The sequence below is a fragment of the Lacerta agilis genome, chromosome 8 (genome assembly GCF_009819535.1).
Source record: "Lacerta agilis isolate rLacAgi1 chromosome 8, rLacAgi1.pri, whole genome shotgun sequence".
In the NCBI taxonomy this organism is placed as follows: Eukaryota; Metazoa; Chordata; class Lepidosauria; order Squamata; family Lacertidae; genus Lacerta; species Lacerta agilis.
In genome coordinates, this window is record NC_046319.1 from 17,627,066 (window position 1) to 17,641,334 (window position 14,269).

The 14,269-nt window shown below is 46.6% G+C and overlaps 1 protein-coding gene across 1 annotated transcript; it reads left to right on the forward strand.

The window, feature by feature from the left end:
* The first annotated feature begins 900 nt into the window (after positions 1-900).
* CALML6 (calmodulin like 6) lies at positions 901-11,610 on the forward strand. Its single transcript, XM_033156374.1, has 5 exons — positions 901-1,025; positions 4,881-5,055; positions 6,357-6,501; positions 7,272-7,372; positions 11,521-11,610. Exons 1-5 carry the CDS (start codon positions 1,023-1,025, stop codon positions 11,565-11,567), a joined length of 471 nt encoding a protein of 156 aa, XP_033012265.1. The 5' UTR covers positions 901-1,022; the 3' UTR covers positions 11,568-11,610.
* Positions 11,611-14,269: the final 2,659 nt, after the last annotated feature.

Below are 14,269 nucleotides of genomic sequence, written 5' to 3' on the forward strand. Positions count from 1 at the left end.
TCTCATTCCCCTGCAGCTGTAGCTATTTTCTTGCTCAATTCTTTGAAATGTATGGGTATTTTTTTTGTTTTTTTTTTGTTTTGTTTTTAAAAACCCTCTTTGTCCTAAAAAGAGCCCAGCGAGAGTGCTTCCACTCACTTATTTCCATGTCGCCAGAAGGTCGTGGGGGGGGGCATACTTTATGAAGCAAATAATGCAATCCTGGAGACGTCTGCTCAGATGTTAACTCCCATTGAGTCCAGTGGAGCTTACTTCCAGGTAAACACGCTGAGGATTGCAGCTTAACATCACAATCCAAAACACAGCTCATATTTGAAGGGTTGGGGAATGATTTTTGAACACAGTATAGCATAAAATCATTGAACTGTAGAGCTAGAAGGGACCCCGAGAGTCATCTAGTCCAACCCCCTGCGATGCAGGAATCTCAACTAGCATCCATGAGAGATGGCCATCCAACCTCTGCTTAAAATCCTTCAAGGAAAGAGAGTCCACTGCCCCTCGTAGGAGTCTGTCCCACTGTCCTGAGTCTTATTCCTCCTGCCCAATTTACATTTGTAAGCTCCTTGGGAGCAGAGAACTGTTGCAGTCCTTTCACCTCCACCACTCTTTGTTAAAACAAAAACCAAACACCCCTGGCCTCTGCCTTATTATTCATATAAATGCTTTTACAAACAACTCAGAGAGAGAGAATGGAAAGCAGGGGAGACATTTTTGAATGAACAAAATGGGCTTTTCTTTCTCGTCATTGTGACCACACAAAATAGCCATAGAAGTTGCCTTGTAGCCAGGGGGCCTCTGGGACGCAGCAGCAGGTGCTGTTGAGAAGGAAGATCCCTCCAGAAATAGGGCTCCCTCCACCTTTACTTCCATAAAAGGTTGCCAAGAGGCTCATCCCCCTGGGTCCTGAGTGCTGAGCACTTTTTCTCTAGCTGTAAAAGGGAGTGACTTCATGCCCTGTCCTCGTGCTCAATTCCTCCACCGGCAAACTCATCTTCTCAAAGCAGTTCGAAAACACCAAGAAAATGGTGAGTCTCCTTTTACCTTGAATTGCTGCAACTTTGAATTAACTTGAATTACGCTTTCAGAACTGGGGAGCGTTTGTGGCTCAGTGGTTAGAGCACCTGCTCTGCATGCTGGTTCAATTCCCAGCCTCTTCAGATAGGGCTGGGAATGTCCTCTGACTAACAACCTGGAGAGATGCTGCCAGTCAGTGCGGACAGTACAGAGTTAGATGGACCAATGGTCTGATTCAGCTTAAGGCAGCTTCCTATGTGGGTAGAGCATCAGTGGTAGAGCATCTGCATGGCATGCAAAAGGTCTCAGGTTCAACCCCTGGTGTCTCCAGGTAGAACTGGGAGAGACTCCCTGCCTGAAATCCTGAAGAGCTGCTGCTTGCCAGGGTAGGCAATACTGAGCTAAATGGATAGAATGTTCTGACAGTATAAGGTAGCTTCTGTTCTTAACTGGAGGTTTCCTGTTGCACTGAACAAGTGAAATGGGGATAGAGGGACATTTTCCCTCTGCCTTTCCCACAACTTGGGTTCATCCAAAGTAGTGGACTTTGCATTACGTTTAGGAAGGTTAGCAAAAGATCTTTAGAGGGTTGAACAGGACCCCTTCCTTTAATGCCTTTAGATAGAACAAGTGTTAACCAAGTTCACGGAAAAGATTTCTCAATCTCTATTTGATGGCCTCTGCTAAATGGAACCTCTGTGGTAGACCTCTAGATACCATCACCAGAAAACCTGAGCTTCTCAGAGGAGGTTATCTAGCTTTTGATTATTTGCTTTTATAGGCAAATCTCCCAAATGTAGGACTAAATAGGTTTTTAAAAATCTGATGCAGCAAAGAAACAAACAAAACAACCACAAAAAGGCCCACCCTCATTTAAACTCCTTATTTTTGCCAGCAGTGCTTTCAAAGCATTGGGTGACCACAGTTAGTGGGGAAAGTCCAATCAAAGTTCAGAACTTCTAAGTCCCCTTGATATCAATGAAAGAGCATGTCTATTATTACTAATATCTGCCTGGATTTCTTTTTAATAAACCTAGTGCTTTCTCAAGCAGGGATCTGATATCCCAAGCACCTTTCTCTAAAGAACAATCAATCATATTTATTATAATTGTTGCAAACCACACAGATAATGTGTTACTGTAGCAACAATTACCTTCAGCGTTTCCCCTTCCCAAACAGTTTCTGTTTTCTCAGTCTTCAATGAAATAAAAAAAAACTCATTCATGGGATGCCAGGGGTTCACAGTCTCCTTCCACCTGGGAGCTGAAATCAGCAGGAGCAGCGATACCCTGATATATATTTTTTTCTACAGGGAAGTGGGGAGAGGAGTGTTAAAGGACACAATCCTGACCCTAGTTTTAAAAAGTGGGTTGTAGTGGGTTGTAGGCATCATTAGTCCTACTCAGAATAGACCTGCTGAAATTAATGGACCTTAATTAGTCCTGCCCATTAATTGCAATAAGTCTAATCTGGGTCAGAATCACCACTCTTTGCAGTTAATGACTAACCCACCACTGACCCCCATTCCTCTTGCTCTTCCTTGCCCCCACCTCTCTTACAAACATATATTTATTTCACCGGCACACTCTCCCCACTTGTTCACCACAGCATCTGGTATATGGAGGCATCCTGCCTCCGACAGCAGAGGCAGAACACAGCCTGTATATTCACTATAACTTTAAAGCACATTCGAAACACATTCTGTCCTCCAAAGAATTCTGGGCATTGTAAGTTCAGCCCTCTGAGAGTCGCAATTTCCCAGCAACCCCCTTAACAAACTACAGTGCCCAGAATTCTTTGAGGGAAAGAATGATGCCCTTGGATTCTAGATCAGTTGGTTAGAGCATGGTGCTGCTAACACCAAGGTCGCAGGTTCCATCCCCGTAAGGGACAACGGCATATTCCTGCATTGCAGGGGGGGGGGTTGGACTTGATGATCCTCTGGGTCCCTTCCAACTCTATGATTCTATGAAAGCACGTGCTCTGAATGTGCTTTAAAGGCTTAGTATGTACACAGCCCATGTGGCTAGCAGCCACCGTTAGCCTAACCCTCTTCCGAAGCCATTCAAATTGGTGACTGTCATGGCCTCTTGGGGGAGCGAATTTCCTAGTTTACCTATGTGTGCAGGGTGAAGAAATCAGTTTCCTTGGCCTGCACTTGAATCTTCCAAAATACTGCTTTACTGGACGGCTCTCAGTTCTAGTGTTAGGAGTGAGGGAGAAAAACTTCAGAGACTCTCCTCCAGGTGATGCAAGACCAGAGAGAAAAAGATGGCAGAGTGTTTGTGGAATTTCCTTCCCCAAGAGGCCCACCTGGCATCAACCTGATTCTTCTTCCACCCCTAGGCAGACATGTTTATTCTCCCATAAATGCCCCCATGCCCTTTAAAAACATTTTCTTTTAATTTTTTTGTTATATTTCATTTCTGCCTCTATTTTTGTAAAATGCCCTAGACGTTGTGCTGAAGGGGATGGTAAACAAACCTTGATCATATATATTGCAGAGGGTTGGACTAGAGGACCCTTGGGATCCCCTTCCAACTCTAGAATTCTATTATTTTATCTCCCACACCCCTGGCAACAACTATGGCCAAAAGTAAGACGTATTCCAGCAAAGGTCAAATTAAATTGGTACAAGGCTTTCATTAGACTAGATAAGTAAATAAATTTGCAGTTATAAATTGGAAATGCCTCCAACCACCCCTTGCTCGAAAATGCTTTGCTGGTAATAAAATCATTCTTGGGTGGATTGAATAGCGCTCAGGATCCTGAGCTACACAACACTGCCCTCTGGTGCTTGCTCCTAGTTTGAGCTCAAAATTACTCTGAAAACAGGCGGCAAGCTTTCTCCTCTCTTCTTCCTCCCAGAAGCAATGGTGTGTTTTCCTCTTTACAACAACCCAGTGAGGTTGGCTAAACTGAGATGCTAACATCTGTTGAATTTCATGGCTGGGTGAACAGCTGTGCCCAGGTCTTAAAAACAAAATAGTCTTGTGGCAAATTAAGAAAAGACTGGCGAGTTCAATTTTGGCACAAACCACTGAGGAATATGGCCACTTCCTCAGATCACACATGGTGGAGGGCTACTGATGGTTTGTCCATGGTGAGAACAAAGGGAAATGGAGTTGTTATTATTATTATTACTTCTGCTACTATTTATTAAACTTGTTAGTTGGTTTAATTTGCTCAGGGCCACCCAAAGCCAACTAATATACAAAAACAAAAACAAAAAACAACCACCTAAAAACCCCCACATACATTAGAACGGAGGAGAAAATGTATATATATTAAAAACATCCCACCCACTTCTAAAAAGTCACAGATAGCTAAAGGCCAGAGGCCAGGTTATAGAGGAAAGTTTTTGCCTGATTTTATAATATGATGATAATGATGGTGTCATGCGGGCGTCCCTGGGGAGAGCATTCCACAAACGGGGAGCCACCACAGAAAAGGCCCATTCCTGTGTTACAGAAAGTACAGTGATATTTATTTGCATAGGGAAGAAGTGAGGAAATATTTTCAGTCTCAGGCAACCTTTTCTTTTTTTGGGGGGGGGAGCAAATGCCACAGTCTTGCTGTGTGTGTGTGTGTGTGTGTGTGTGTGTGTGTCAAGGTTTGCAAAAGTACAAAAGGGGACAACCCTATGGGGGCAACTCTCCTGAAACAGGCAAACAAGACATGAACATGCTCTGTGGGCATGGAATCCTGGCTGGCTGGCAGGGATAGGGCAGCACAGATCCCTGGACGGAATGGAACAGAGTACCATGGGAAAGGAGGTTGGCAGGGGGGCCCTGAACAGGAACACTACCCATGGCATCGTTTTGTCACCCGGGCACCAGTCTCTTAATGCCTCTCTTCACCTGCAGTCGACCACCCTGACACCGGAGCAGATCACCGAGTACAAGGGCATCTTTGAGATGTTTGACGAAGAGGGGAACGGCTTGGTGAAAACGGATGAGCTGGAGAGGCTCATGAGCCTGATTGGCATCAACCCCACCAAGAGAGAGCTGGTAACGATGGCAAAGGATGTGGACAAAGACAGTAAGGATTCTCCATCTGGCCTGGCTTTTCAGAAAGAATTCTGGCCCCCAAACCTAATAGTGCTGCAATTAAAGGAAGGGCTGTGGGATGAGAGAGAGTTTGTGTTTATCAATCTATCTGGGAAGGGCGACAGCTCAGGGGTAGAGCATCTGCTCTGCATGCCAAAGGGCCCCCAAGTCCAATTCCTGGTGTCTCCCGCGGTAGGGCAGGGAGAGACAACCCTGCCGTGCTGCCAGTCAGCATCAACAATGGTGAGCTTAATGAACCAATGGCCTGACTCAGCATAAGGGAGCTCTGTTATATCTTGCGATACACGCTCCGCAGTCTGCATAGCTGCTGATAGGCAACGACTCCAACTGCAGCATGAGGAACGGCAGGCTGGCCCAGCCAAGTCGTTTAACAGAGGGGGAGAGCCACTCTGAAACACCCCCCACTTCTGGTAAACATGCTTGTGGTGAGGTTTAACGGAAGTGGGAAAGGTGCTTCACACAGCGGCTTAGCAGGCCACTCTGTGAAGCACCTCCTCCTTTAAAAGGGGGAGGAGCTTGGTGCCAGTTATGGGGGGGGGAATAGGTGAGGGTATGGTGCAAAGTGGGGTTGGGGGTTGGTCAGGTGTGTGGGAAAGGCAAAGAGCTTGGCGAGTGGAGCAAACAGGGGCAGTAGCATCTCTCTCTCTCTCTCTCTCTCTCTCTCTCTCTCTCTCTCTCTCTCTCGTGTGTGTGTTACACATACATTCTATTTTTCTCTTCCCCTGCCCACACACATTAGTTTGCAATTCCCAACCCTTCATCCCAGTAAAAGGAGCCTATTTATAGTGGTACCCTCAAGGCAGGACTGTGTGGCAGACCAGGCAGAGGGAGGAGGCAGCCGGGTACACTTGCCCCGGACCTTGGAGGGCTAAGCTGGCAAGGGCCCCCCACTAGGGGCTTGCCAGTCTTACACTCTCATGCCAAGATCAAGACTCCTGCCCCAGGCCTCAGACAAGCTCTGCACAGGCCTGGTACAAATGCCTGTGGCTCTACGTGAAAAGGATGAGCAGAAAGCATCCCAAAGTGCAGCAAAATCTAAAATGTCCAGAGCCTAAAATCACAAGTGAGAGTTACTTTTGCATAAGCACAGCAAAAGTAAAATCTGCAGCTACTGTTTTGCATCCATTGCCCCTGGTCCTGACCACAACTGACATGTGTCCCTCAGACAGCTGTCCAGAAGGGAATGTTTTCGACCCTTGGGTTGAAAAAGAACCGGCTTATAGGAATGCATTAATGGATTCCAGAAGTCCTTCCTTCCTTTTCTTCCCCTAGACAAAGGCACCTTCAACTGTGATGGGTTCCTGGTTTTGATGGGGATTTACCACGAAAAGTCAAAAAACCAGGATGAAGAGCTAAGAGCAGCTTTCAAGGTCTTTGATAAGGAGCACAAAGGCTACATTGACTGGAACACCTTGAAGTAAGTGAGCCGAAGACAGGGCAAAGGAGGCCGGGCATTGCCAAGTCTCCCACCCAAGTTTGCTACTCACATACATACCATTTAAAGCACATGGCTTTGGCCCAGAGAATCCTGGGGATGGTAGTTTAAGGGTGCTGGGAGTTGTAGCTCTGTGAAGGGTAAACTACAGTTCCCACGTGGTTGTGGTTGTTTTGGTGGGGAAGCTGTGCGCTTTAAACGTAGGGTATGTATGTGAGCCCAGCCTCCATTCTGTACATACCAGGAAAATGCATAAGAACATGAGATGAGTTTGTTGGATCAGTCCAGCAGCCCATCTAGTCCTGAGCAGGACCTGAGCACAATGGCATTCTGTGCACCTGCCATTTCCAGGAATTGGAGGAAGAACATAGCCATTGTTCTGGTTTTGATGGGCATTTACCTTGAAGAAACCAGGATGAAGAGTTAAGAGCGGAATTCCCAGATTCGTAGGAATTGTAGAAATGCCCCACAGCATTCTCTTCCATGAATTTGTCCAGTCCTCTTTTCAAGCCACCCAGCAGCAATCCAGTTCCGCTCATCCAAGATGACATCTGTGATGGTTGTCATGTTGGTGGCTATCACTGCCTCTTGTGGGAGTGAGTTCCATGGATTAAATTTGCGCTGTATGAATCGAACGGATCTATAGCTCTTTGTGAGTGAAGGTAAAGCAGAACCAGATAGTGAATGTAAAGTGAAGGTAAAGCATACCAGATAGTGCACAACCACGCCTTACCGTGGCCTCTGCCCTTTAGGTACGTGCTGATGAACGCCGGGGAGCCACTGAGCGAACAGGAAGCAGAATTCATGATGAAAGAAGCTGACAAAGACGGGGATGGGACCATTGACTACGAAGGTATCAGAAATGCACGGGGAGTTTGAAGGGAGGAACATCTCATAGGTACAGTCAGCCATATAGAATCATTCATAGAATCATAGAACTGTAGAGTTGGAAGGGACCCTGAGGATCATCTAGGCCTGCATTGCAGGGGGGTTGGGCTAGATCAGGCACCCCCAAACTTGGCCCTCCAGATGTTTTGGGACTACAATTCCCATCATCCCTGACCACTGGTCCTGTTAGCTAGGGATGATGGGAGTTGTAGTCCCAAAACATCTGGAGGGCCAAGTTTGGGGGTGCCTGATCTAGCCCAACCCCCCTGCAACGCAAGAATCTGCAGCTGTCGCACATGGGGATCAAACCTGCAACCTTCACGTTATCAGCACCATGCTCTAACCAACTGAGCCACATCAGCACCCATATCTCTTTGTTCAAAATACTGCATTAATGAAATAAGTACACGCAATCTAATGACTGGCAAGACTTCCACAGTTCTGCCTCCTCCTCCTTCTAAATCTCTTATATCACCAATGCAACATGGTCTTACTTGACCTGGGCTTTGTGGATTGCATTTTTATTTTTCTCTTTAAGAATTTTGGAGTTTTAATGAACATCCCATAGCCCCTCCATAGCTGAGTCAATAGTTCAAGACTGCTCAACCTTAATTCAGCAAACCCACAGTTCTTATACATTTTGTGTGCACACACTGTGCAATACTGTACATGCGTACTCAGAAGTAATGCCCATTGAGTTCAATGGGACATAAAGCAACAGCAAAAACCGCCGCCGCCGCCCCCACTGCACACCTTGGTCTGTAGAGTTCACAGAGTACAACAGGTATTTGGCTACACCCTCTGAGATACCACCATGTGACTCTACCGTCCCCGCCATTATTTTGCACACATCCTGAACTCAATTTCCTAACCAATTTCCTAGCAGGATGTTTGACTTCAAACACAGATAAACCTAGGAAGCACCATCGCAGTTCTGCAGACCTTCCAGCAGATGGCAGTATAGTGCACCATTCTGACATTAGTCTATATCCATATTTGATAAATAGCAGCGTGTGCCGCTTTTCCCTCTCTTACAGCAACTGTCCCTTAATTTGCTTTCACAAAATACGTGGCAAGGATCTAAAGACCATTCTTGCATTGCAGGAGGGTGTGCGGTGGTTGCTGCCCAATCGTTTGATCCCACAGGTTGTGGTATAGCGGTTAAAGCGTTGGAATAGGACCTGGGGGAGACCGGGGTTCAAACCCCCATTTGGGTGACCTTGGGGCCAGTCACTGCCTCTCAGCCTAACCTGCCTCACAGGGTTGTTGTGAGGATTAAATGAGGGGTGGGGGTGGGAAACCATGTATACAACCTTGAGCTCCTTGGAAGGAAATGTAGGATATAAATGCAATAAATAAATTGAAAACAATGCTTGGATTAATACAGAAACGTGGTTGTGGTTTTTGGTGGTGCAGACAGTGGCGTAGAGATGGTATTATCTAGCAGGAGGTTCCTTAGACAGTTTCCCCCAAAGACCAACTGAGCATGTTGCCCACCCCCAAGATCATGTATGGACAAGAATGTCTGGCTCAGATGCACTCTCCAACCAAGGATGTCCCTGTACATGTTTGCTTCAGAGCAGCAAACGCAGGGGTGCTCTTTCTGCCTCTGCAAGACCCATCCAGGTGAAGGATACAGCTTGCCTGCACCCTGAACACACGGAAAGTCTCACTAATATGACCAAAATCTCCCTGGCTGTAACCCCAGAGACTTGGGGTTCTCGGGGCCCATCCTTAGGGTCTGACACCCTTAAATCTCTGGGCCATTCATTCAGGACTGGCCGTGTCAAACATGCAGCCCCCTACAAGGTTGCTTGGAAGGTCATGTGTCCCCTCCCCCCGGCTGAAAAAATGTTCCCCACTCCAGGCGTAGTGTGAGGCAGCCACTATTTCCACATTGCCAAAGGAGAAGGAATACAATAACTCCCAAAGAGGAAGAGGACATATATTTGAATAAGATACACATCTGTAGAGATGCAAACTTTGCAATAACTACTATGCACAATGCATCTCACCGTAGCAGGGAAGATTGTGACTGGGTCCCCCATGTGTCCTCTTTGGTATGCTGTCCAGGTGCTCACTGTTGGTGGATGACCTCTATTTGGGTGATGTGTCAGTGGCTGCACCTGGCTCCATTCAGCCACACCTGGCTGCCATTTCCGGATTTCTATGCTCTAGAGAAAAAAGCAAACTATTGTCACAGACTGATTGGAAACAGAGGAATGGGGGGAGGAACCAGCTGAGGAGCACCCCCCCCCATCCCACAAGGGAAGAAGGCTGAGAGCCTGGGGAGTGGTGGTTGGACAATGATGAGAGGTCAGAGGGAAAAGGGGAATAAGACCAAGAAGAGGAGGTATCGGGAGCTGAAGAGGTAACAGAGCTTAGTGAGCAGGGAGAGTCTATAGCAGAGAGAAGTCCAGAATCAGAGGCAGAAGCTGAATCAGGAAAGTGGTGGGGGGGGGGGCAAGAGGCAGAAATGAGTCAGGCTGGTGCAGTCACGGTGTCTCCCCCTCCTGCTGCGACAAACTCCCCTCCCCTAGAAGAGGTATGAAAAGGGCAGAGGAATGGTTGGTTACACCCAGGCACAATCTCTGATTTCTTGGGAAAAGCCCTGGAGAGGAGGGGACTTAGACGGCTGCAAGAAGGCGGGGACGTTCACACTTATCAACTGGTTTTCATGGAGTAAGACCGCCGGGAATGAGCTACTCTGCTCATTAAGTCTAGCACAAAACCAAGTCTGCAGAGATGGTGTTTTTGCTAATAAATAGTCAAATCCGACTTTAAACTGTGTGATTTACTTACCGGCATGCTCCTGTGACAACTATTGATTGGCAATTCAGGCAGGGTCCTTGAAGGTAGGTTGCAGTCTGAGCGCCTGGAGCTTAGGAGGCAGAAGGAAGGGCTCACTAACAAGGCAGAGGGAAGTCAGGAGGTCTGCAAGTCTTACATCTCTCTTAGGGTGCTGACTGGCCCCTGCAGTGTCACCTGATTTCCCAGGCCATATGGACCATGCACTGTTGGAGAAAACTTGCAGCAGGCCCCCTTCACACCATACATTCAAAGCACTGTAAGTAGCCATTGCTTCTCCCAAAGAAATCTGGGAGGGTGCCAAGAGCCATTCAAACACCCCTCTTCCCCTCACAGAGTCAAGTGCTTTAGCAATCAATCCCTCTTTCCAGGGAATTCTGGGAATTGTAACTCTCTGAGGGGGATAGAGCTTGTCTCCTAACAATTTTCAGCACGCTTAACAAATGACAGCTCCCAAAAAATTTTTTTGGGGGAAGCCATGGCTGTTTAAAGTGAACATGGCCAAACTCTGGGAGCTAAGCTTAAGGGCCTGACCGGCAGGACTCTACACAGCACCCAGGCCTACCTCAAACAGGGCAGAACAATGGCTGGCTGGTGCTGATGGTCATGCCTACCAGCCCAGTCCTCCACGCGAAAAGAATGGATGGTACCTATCGAGTGCAATCCTAAACATGCTTGCTAATAAGTGGCTTGGACTCAGGTTACCAGAAAGATCGTATCTCCCTTTATGAACTGCTAAGATTCTCAGGCAAACAACCTGTCTTGGTCCCATTAACATCAGAGGCACAGTTGGTGGTGACATGATAGAGTGAGCCTTTTCTGTGGCTGCTCCCAGATTGTGGGATTATCTCCTCCCAGCTACCTGTCCACCAGCAGGCTGAAGACCTTTTCAGGCAAGCCTTTGAAAAGGTGCAGATGATGTTGACCAATGGACCAACCATTGGGACTACATTTATATACCAACTTTTATCTCCCAAGGAGCTCAAGGTTCTCCTCCTCCCCTTTTCATTCTCACCACAACCCTGTGAGGTAGGTTGAGATTTACCCAAGGTCACCCAGTGAGTTTCATGGCTGAGTGGGGATTTGAAACCTGGTATCCTACAGCTCACAGCTTGGGTGAAGTGTGCTATAAATACATTGCATGAAATAAATAAACAAGCCCCACAGAGCTCAGCAGGGCTTACTTCTCTTGTATGTGTTTGAAAATACAGTACACCAGAAAGTTAAGAAATGGGCAAGGGGAGGGAGGAAGAAAAACGATCAATTCTACCTTCTTCCTAATATCTGTTTGTTTTCCCCTTCTAGAGTTTGTGGCGATGATGACCGGCGAATCATTTAAATTGACCCAATAAGGCCCACTGGAAGAAATTAATTCTTTATGTCAGAGTCCACCCCCCCCCCCACCAAGCGACTTTCCTGCTTGCAATGTAAATAGACAAAAGGGGCAAGCCTCACGATGTCTGTAGGTAAAATAAAAAATATTGGTGTACAGATCTCCACATCCCTACAGCAAGAAGATTGCAAGCAAAGAGGGGTGAGGGAATCCAGTCCCCACATGACAGAGTTAAAACAGGTGTAAAAGTGTGATTCAATCGTTCTGCAAAGAGCCAGGCTAAGCCACTTTACCAGAGGATTCTCCTTCAGCTACAATTCCCAGAATTCTTCAGAGAAGACCCCGGAACTCCAGCAGGCATCTACCCCATACAAACTTAGCATAGCTTTAAGGCTGTGTACTCACAATACTTTTAAAGCACATTATTTCCCCCAAGGAATCCTGAGAACTGTAGTTAACCGTGCTGGAACTTGTAGCTATGTGAGGAGTAAACTACAGTTCTCAGGAATCTTCATGGGAAATAATGTGCTTTCAATGTGCTAGAAATACATGGTGTGTGCCCAGCTCAAGTTAAATCGCCTTGGGCAATTGAGGGCTGGAAACTGGACAGATTGCCCTTGTTTAAGATTCATATTAATAAAATTTCAATGAAACCAGTTTCCATTTTCTTTACCCCCCCCCCCCAAGTGTGGCTTTTTGGGTAGAATCAGTGAAAGATATGCAGGCCTGTAAGAACAGATGCAGTTAAATGCTGGAAGATGCAGGACAGATTTTTAAAACAACTTCTTACGCAGCACATAGTTAAGCTATGGAACTTGCTCCCACAGTAGCCAACAACTTGGACGGCCTTAAGAGGATTGGACAAATTCTGAGGGGATATGGTTATTAACAGCTACCAGCTATGATGGCTATTGCTCTACCTCCACATTTGGAGGCAGAAATGCTTCTGAATATCAGTTGCTGGAAACCATACAGGAGGGGAGAATGCTCTAGTGCTGGAGCCTCGCTTGCAGGTTTTCCCAGAGGCATCTGGCTGACCACTGTGAGAACAGGATGCTGGACTAGATGGGCCATTGGGCCTGATCCAGCAGGCTCATCTTATGACCAACATCTTGAGTTCCCAAACCGGAATGCACATCTTCCTCACCGTGTTCCTGTAAAAGTCACATGGTGCGCACAAGATTGCAGCCCCCCTGCCCTGTTTTTTTTTGGGGGGGGGGTTTCTGGCAAGATCTCAGCACCCAAAATGGCCGCCGTGCCCTCACGTGAGGAAACGGGATGTCCCATCTTCCTGGGACAACTTGTGCAGTATGCAAGTAGAGAGATTGGCTATGAGGAAGAGACAAACTGAGGCCTGATTCCATCTATATCACTTAATGTTTAGAAATGCTAAATGTCTCCACCTATGTAGGTATCTTACACAGTCTTCCACCATTGTTGCTGGACTATAAGGTCTATCTGTACTGGAATTCCACCTGCTTTTGAAAGACAAGCCTCTCCTTGATCTCTTGGTCCTCTTGTTTTAATTCCTGAATTGTTTTATTGTAGATTTTAATTCCAGGCGTTTATATTTTATAGTCTGTGTACCCAGTGTTTCTTCTATGGAAACTGCTCAGAAGCCTATTTTAGCATTATGTTGGTATATAGATATTTATTATTCACAGTCATCTCTGACTACAGGTCAGGCTGACAGGACCTAGAGTCCAACACCATCTAGATAACGTAAGTTGATACATCCCTAGTTTACACTGACTGGTAACAGCAGCTCCCCACCAGTTAAAAACAAAACTGGAGATGGTGGGAATTGAAATCAGGACTCACTGTGCACACCAACTCCCTCCTCAACAGTCCTGCCCAAGGTATTAAAATTCCAAACTGAGCCACTTGTTCCATGATGGCCCCAACACAGATGCAACCATCTACTTGATCTTGTTATAAACCAGCTGCAAACAACCATCTGGCAACTCTAAATTTGCATCTGCTTTGCATACAGAAAGCCCCAGGTTCAATCCTGCGCATCTCCAGGTAGCATTGGGAAACACCCATCTCTGAAATCCTGGGGGTGGGGAGGTATTGCTTGTTTGGGGAACCTTTGGCCCTTCAGATACTGCTCAATTACAATTCCCATTACCCTCAGCGAGCATGGCCAATGGCCAGGGATGATGGGAATTGTAGTGAAGCAACATCAAGGCGGCCAAAGGTTCCCCTACACCAGGTATAGGCAATAGAGAGCTAGATGGACTGACTCTGTAATGGCAGCTTGTTACATTTCAGAGAGAAATAAAAATAGGAGGGATTAATAGCCAATTGGTAGAGCAACTGCATGCAACCCACAATCTCTAGTTAAAAGGAACATGTAGCAGATTATAGGAAAGATCTCTCTCAGCTTCAACCCCGCAGAACTGCTGCCAGTCAGAGTAAGCAATACTGGACTAGGAAACTGTCTACAAGACAGCTTAAGAAGTCTCCCAACCAACTTTTAGCTGGAGCTGGCAGCTGCTTCTGTGTAAAAACATGAGATGAAGAGAGATGCAATCATGGATCTCCTCTGCAGTTTGGACTTCAGGCTCTCCGAAATACCAGAAAGGAAGGGGAGCTGCAAGACAACGTTGCATTGTCAGACGCTCTTGTCCAGTTCCAACTAACTAGCAACGGCGTCTCACAATACTCCATTTGTCATTTCCAATCAATTTACTTGCCCGTTTCCAGGTCAGTCGGCAT

Excerpts from the sequence above, each read along its gene's own strand:
- CALML6 (XM_033156374.1), top strand. Across the intron at positions 6,502-7,271 it reads ATTGACTGGAACACCTTGAA|GTACGTGCTGATGAACGCCG; the intron begins GTAAGTGAGCCG and ends TCTGCCCTTTAG. Across the intron at positions 7,373-11,520 it reads TGGGACCATTGACTACGAAG|AGTTTGTGGCGATGATGACC; the intron begins GTATCAGAAATG and ends TTCCCCTTCTAG.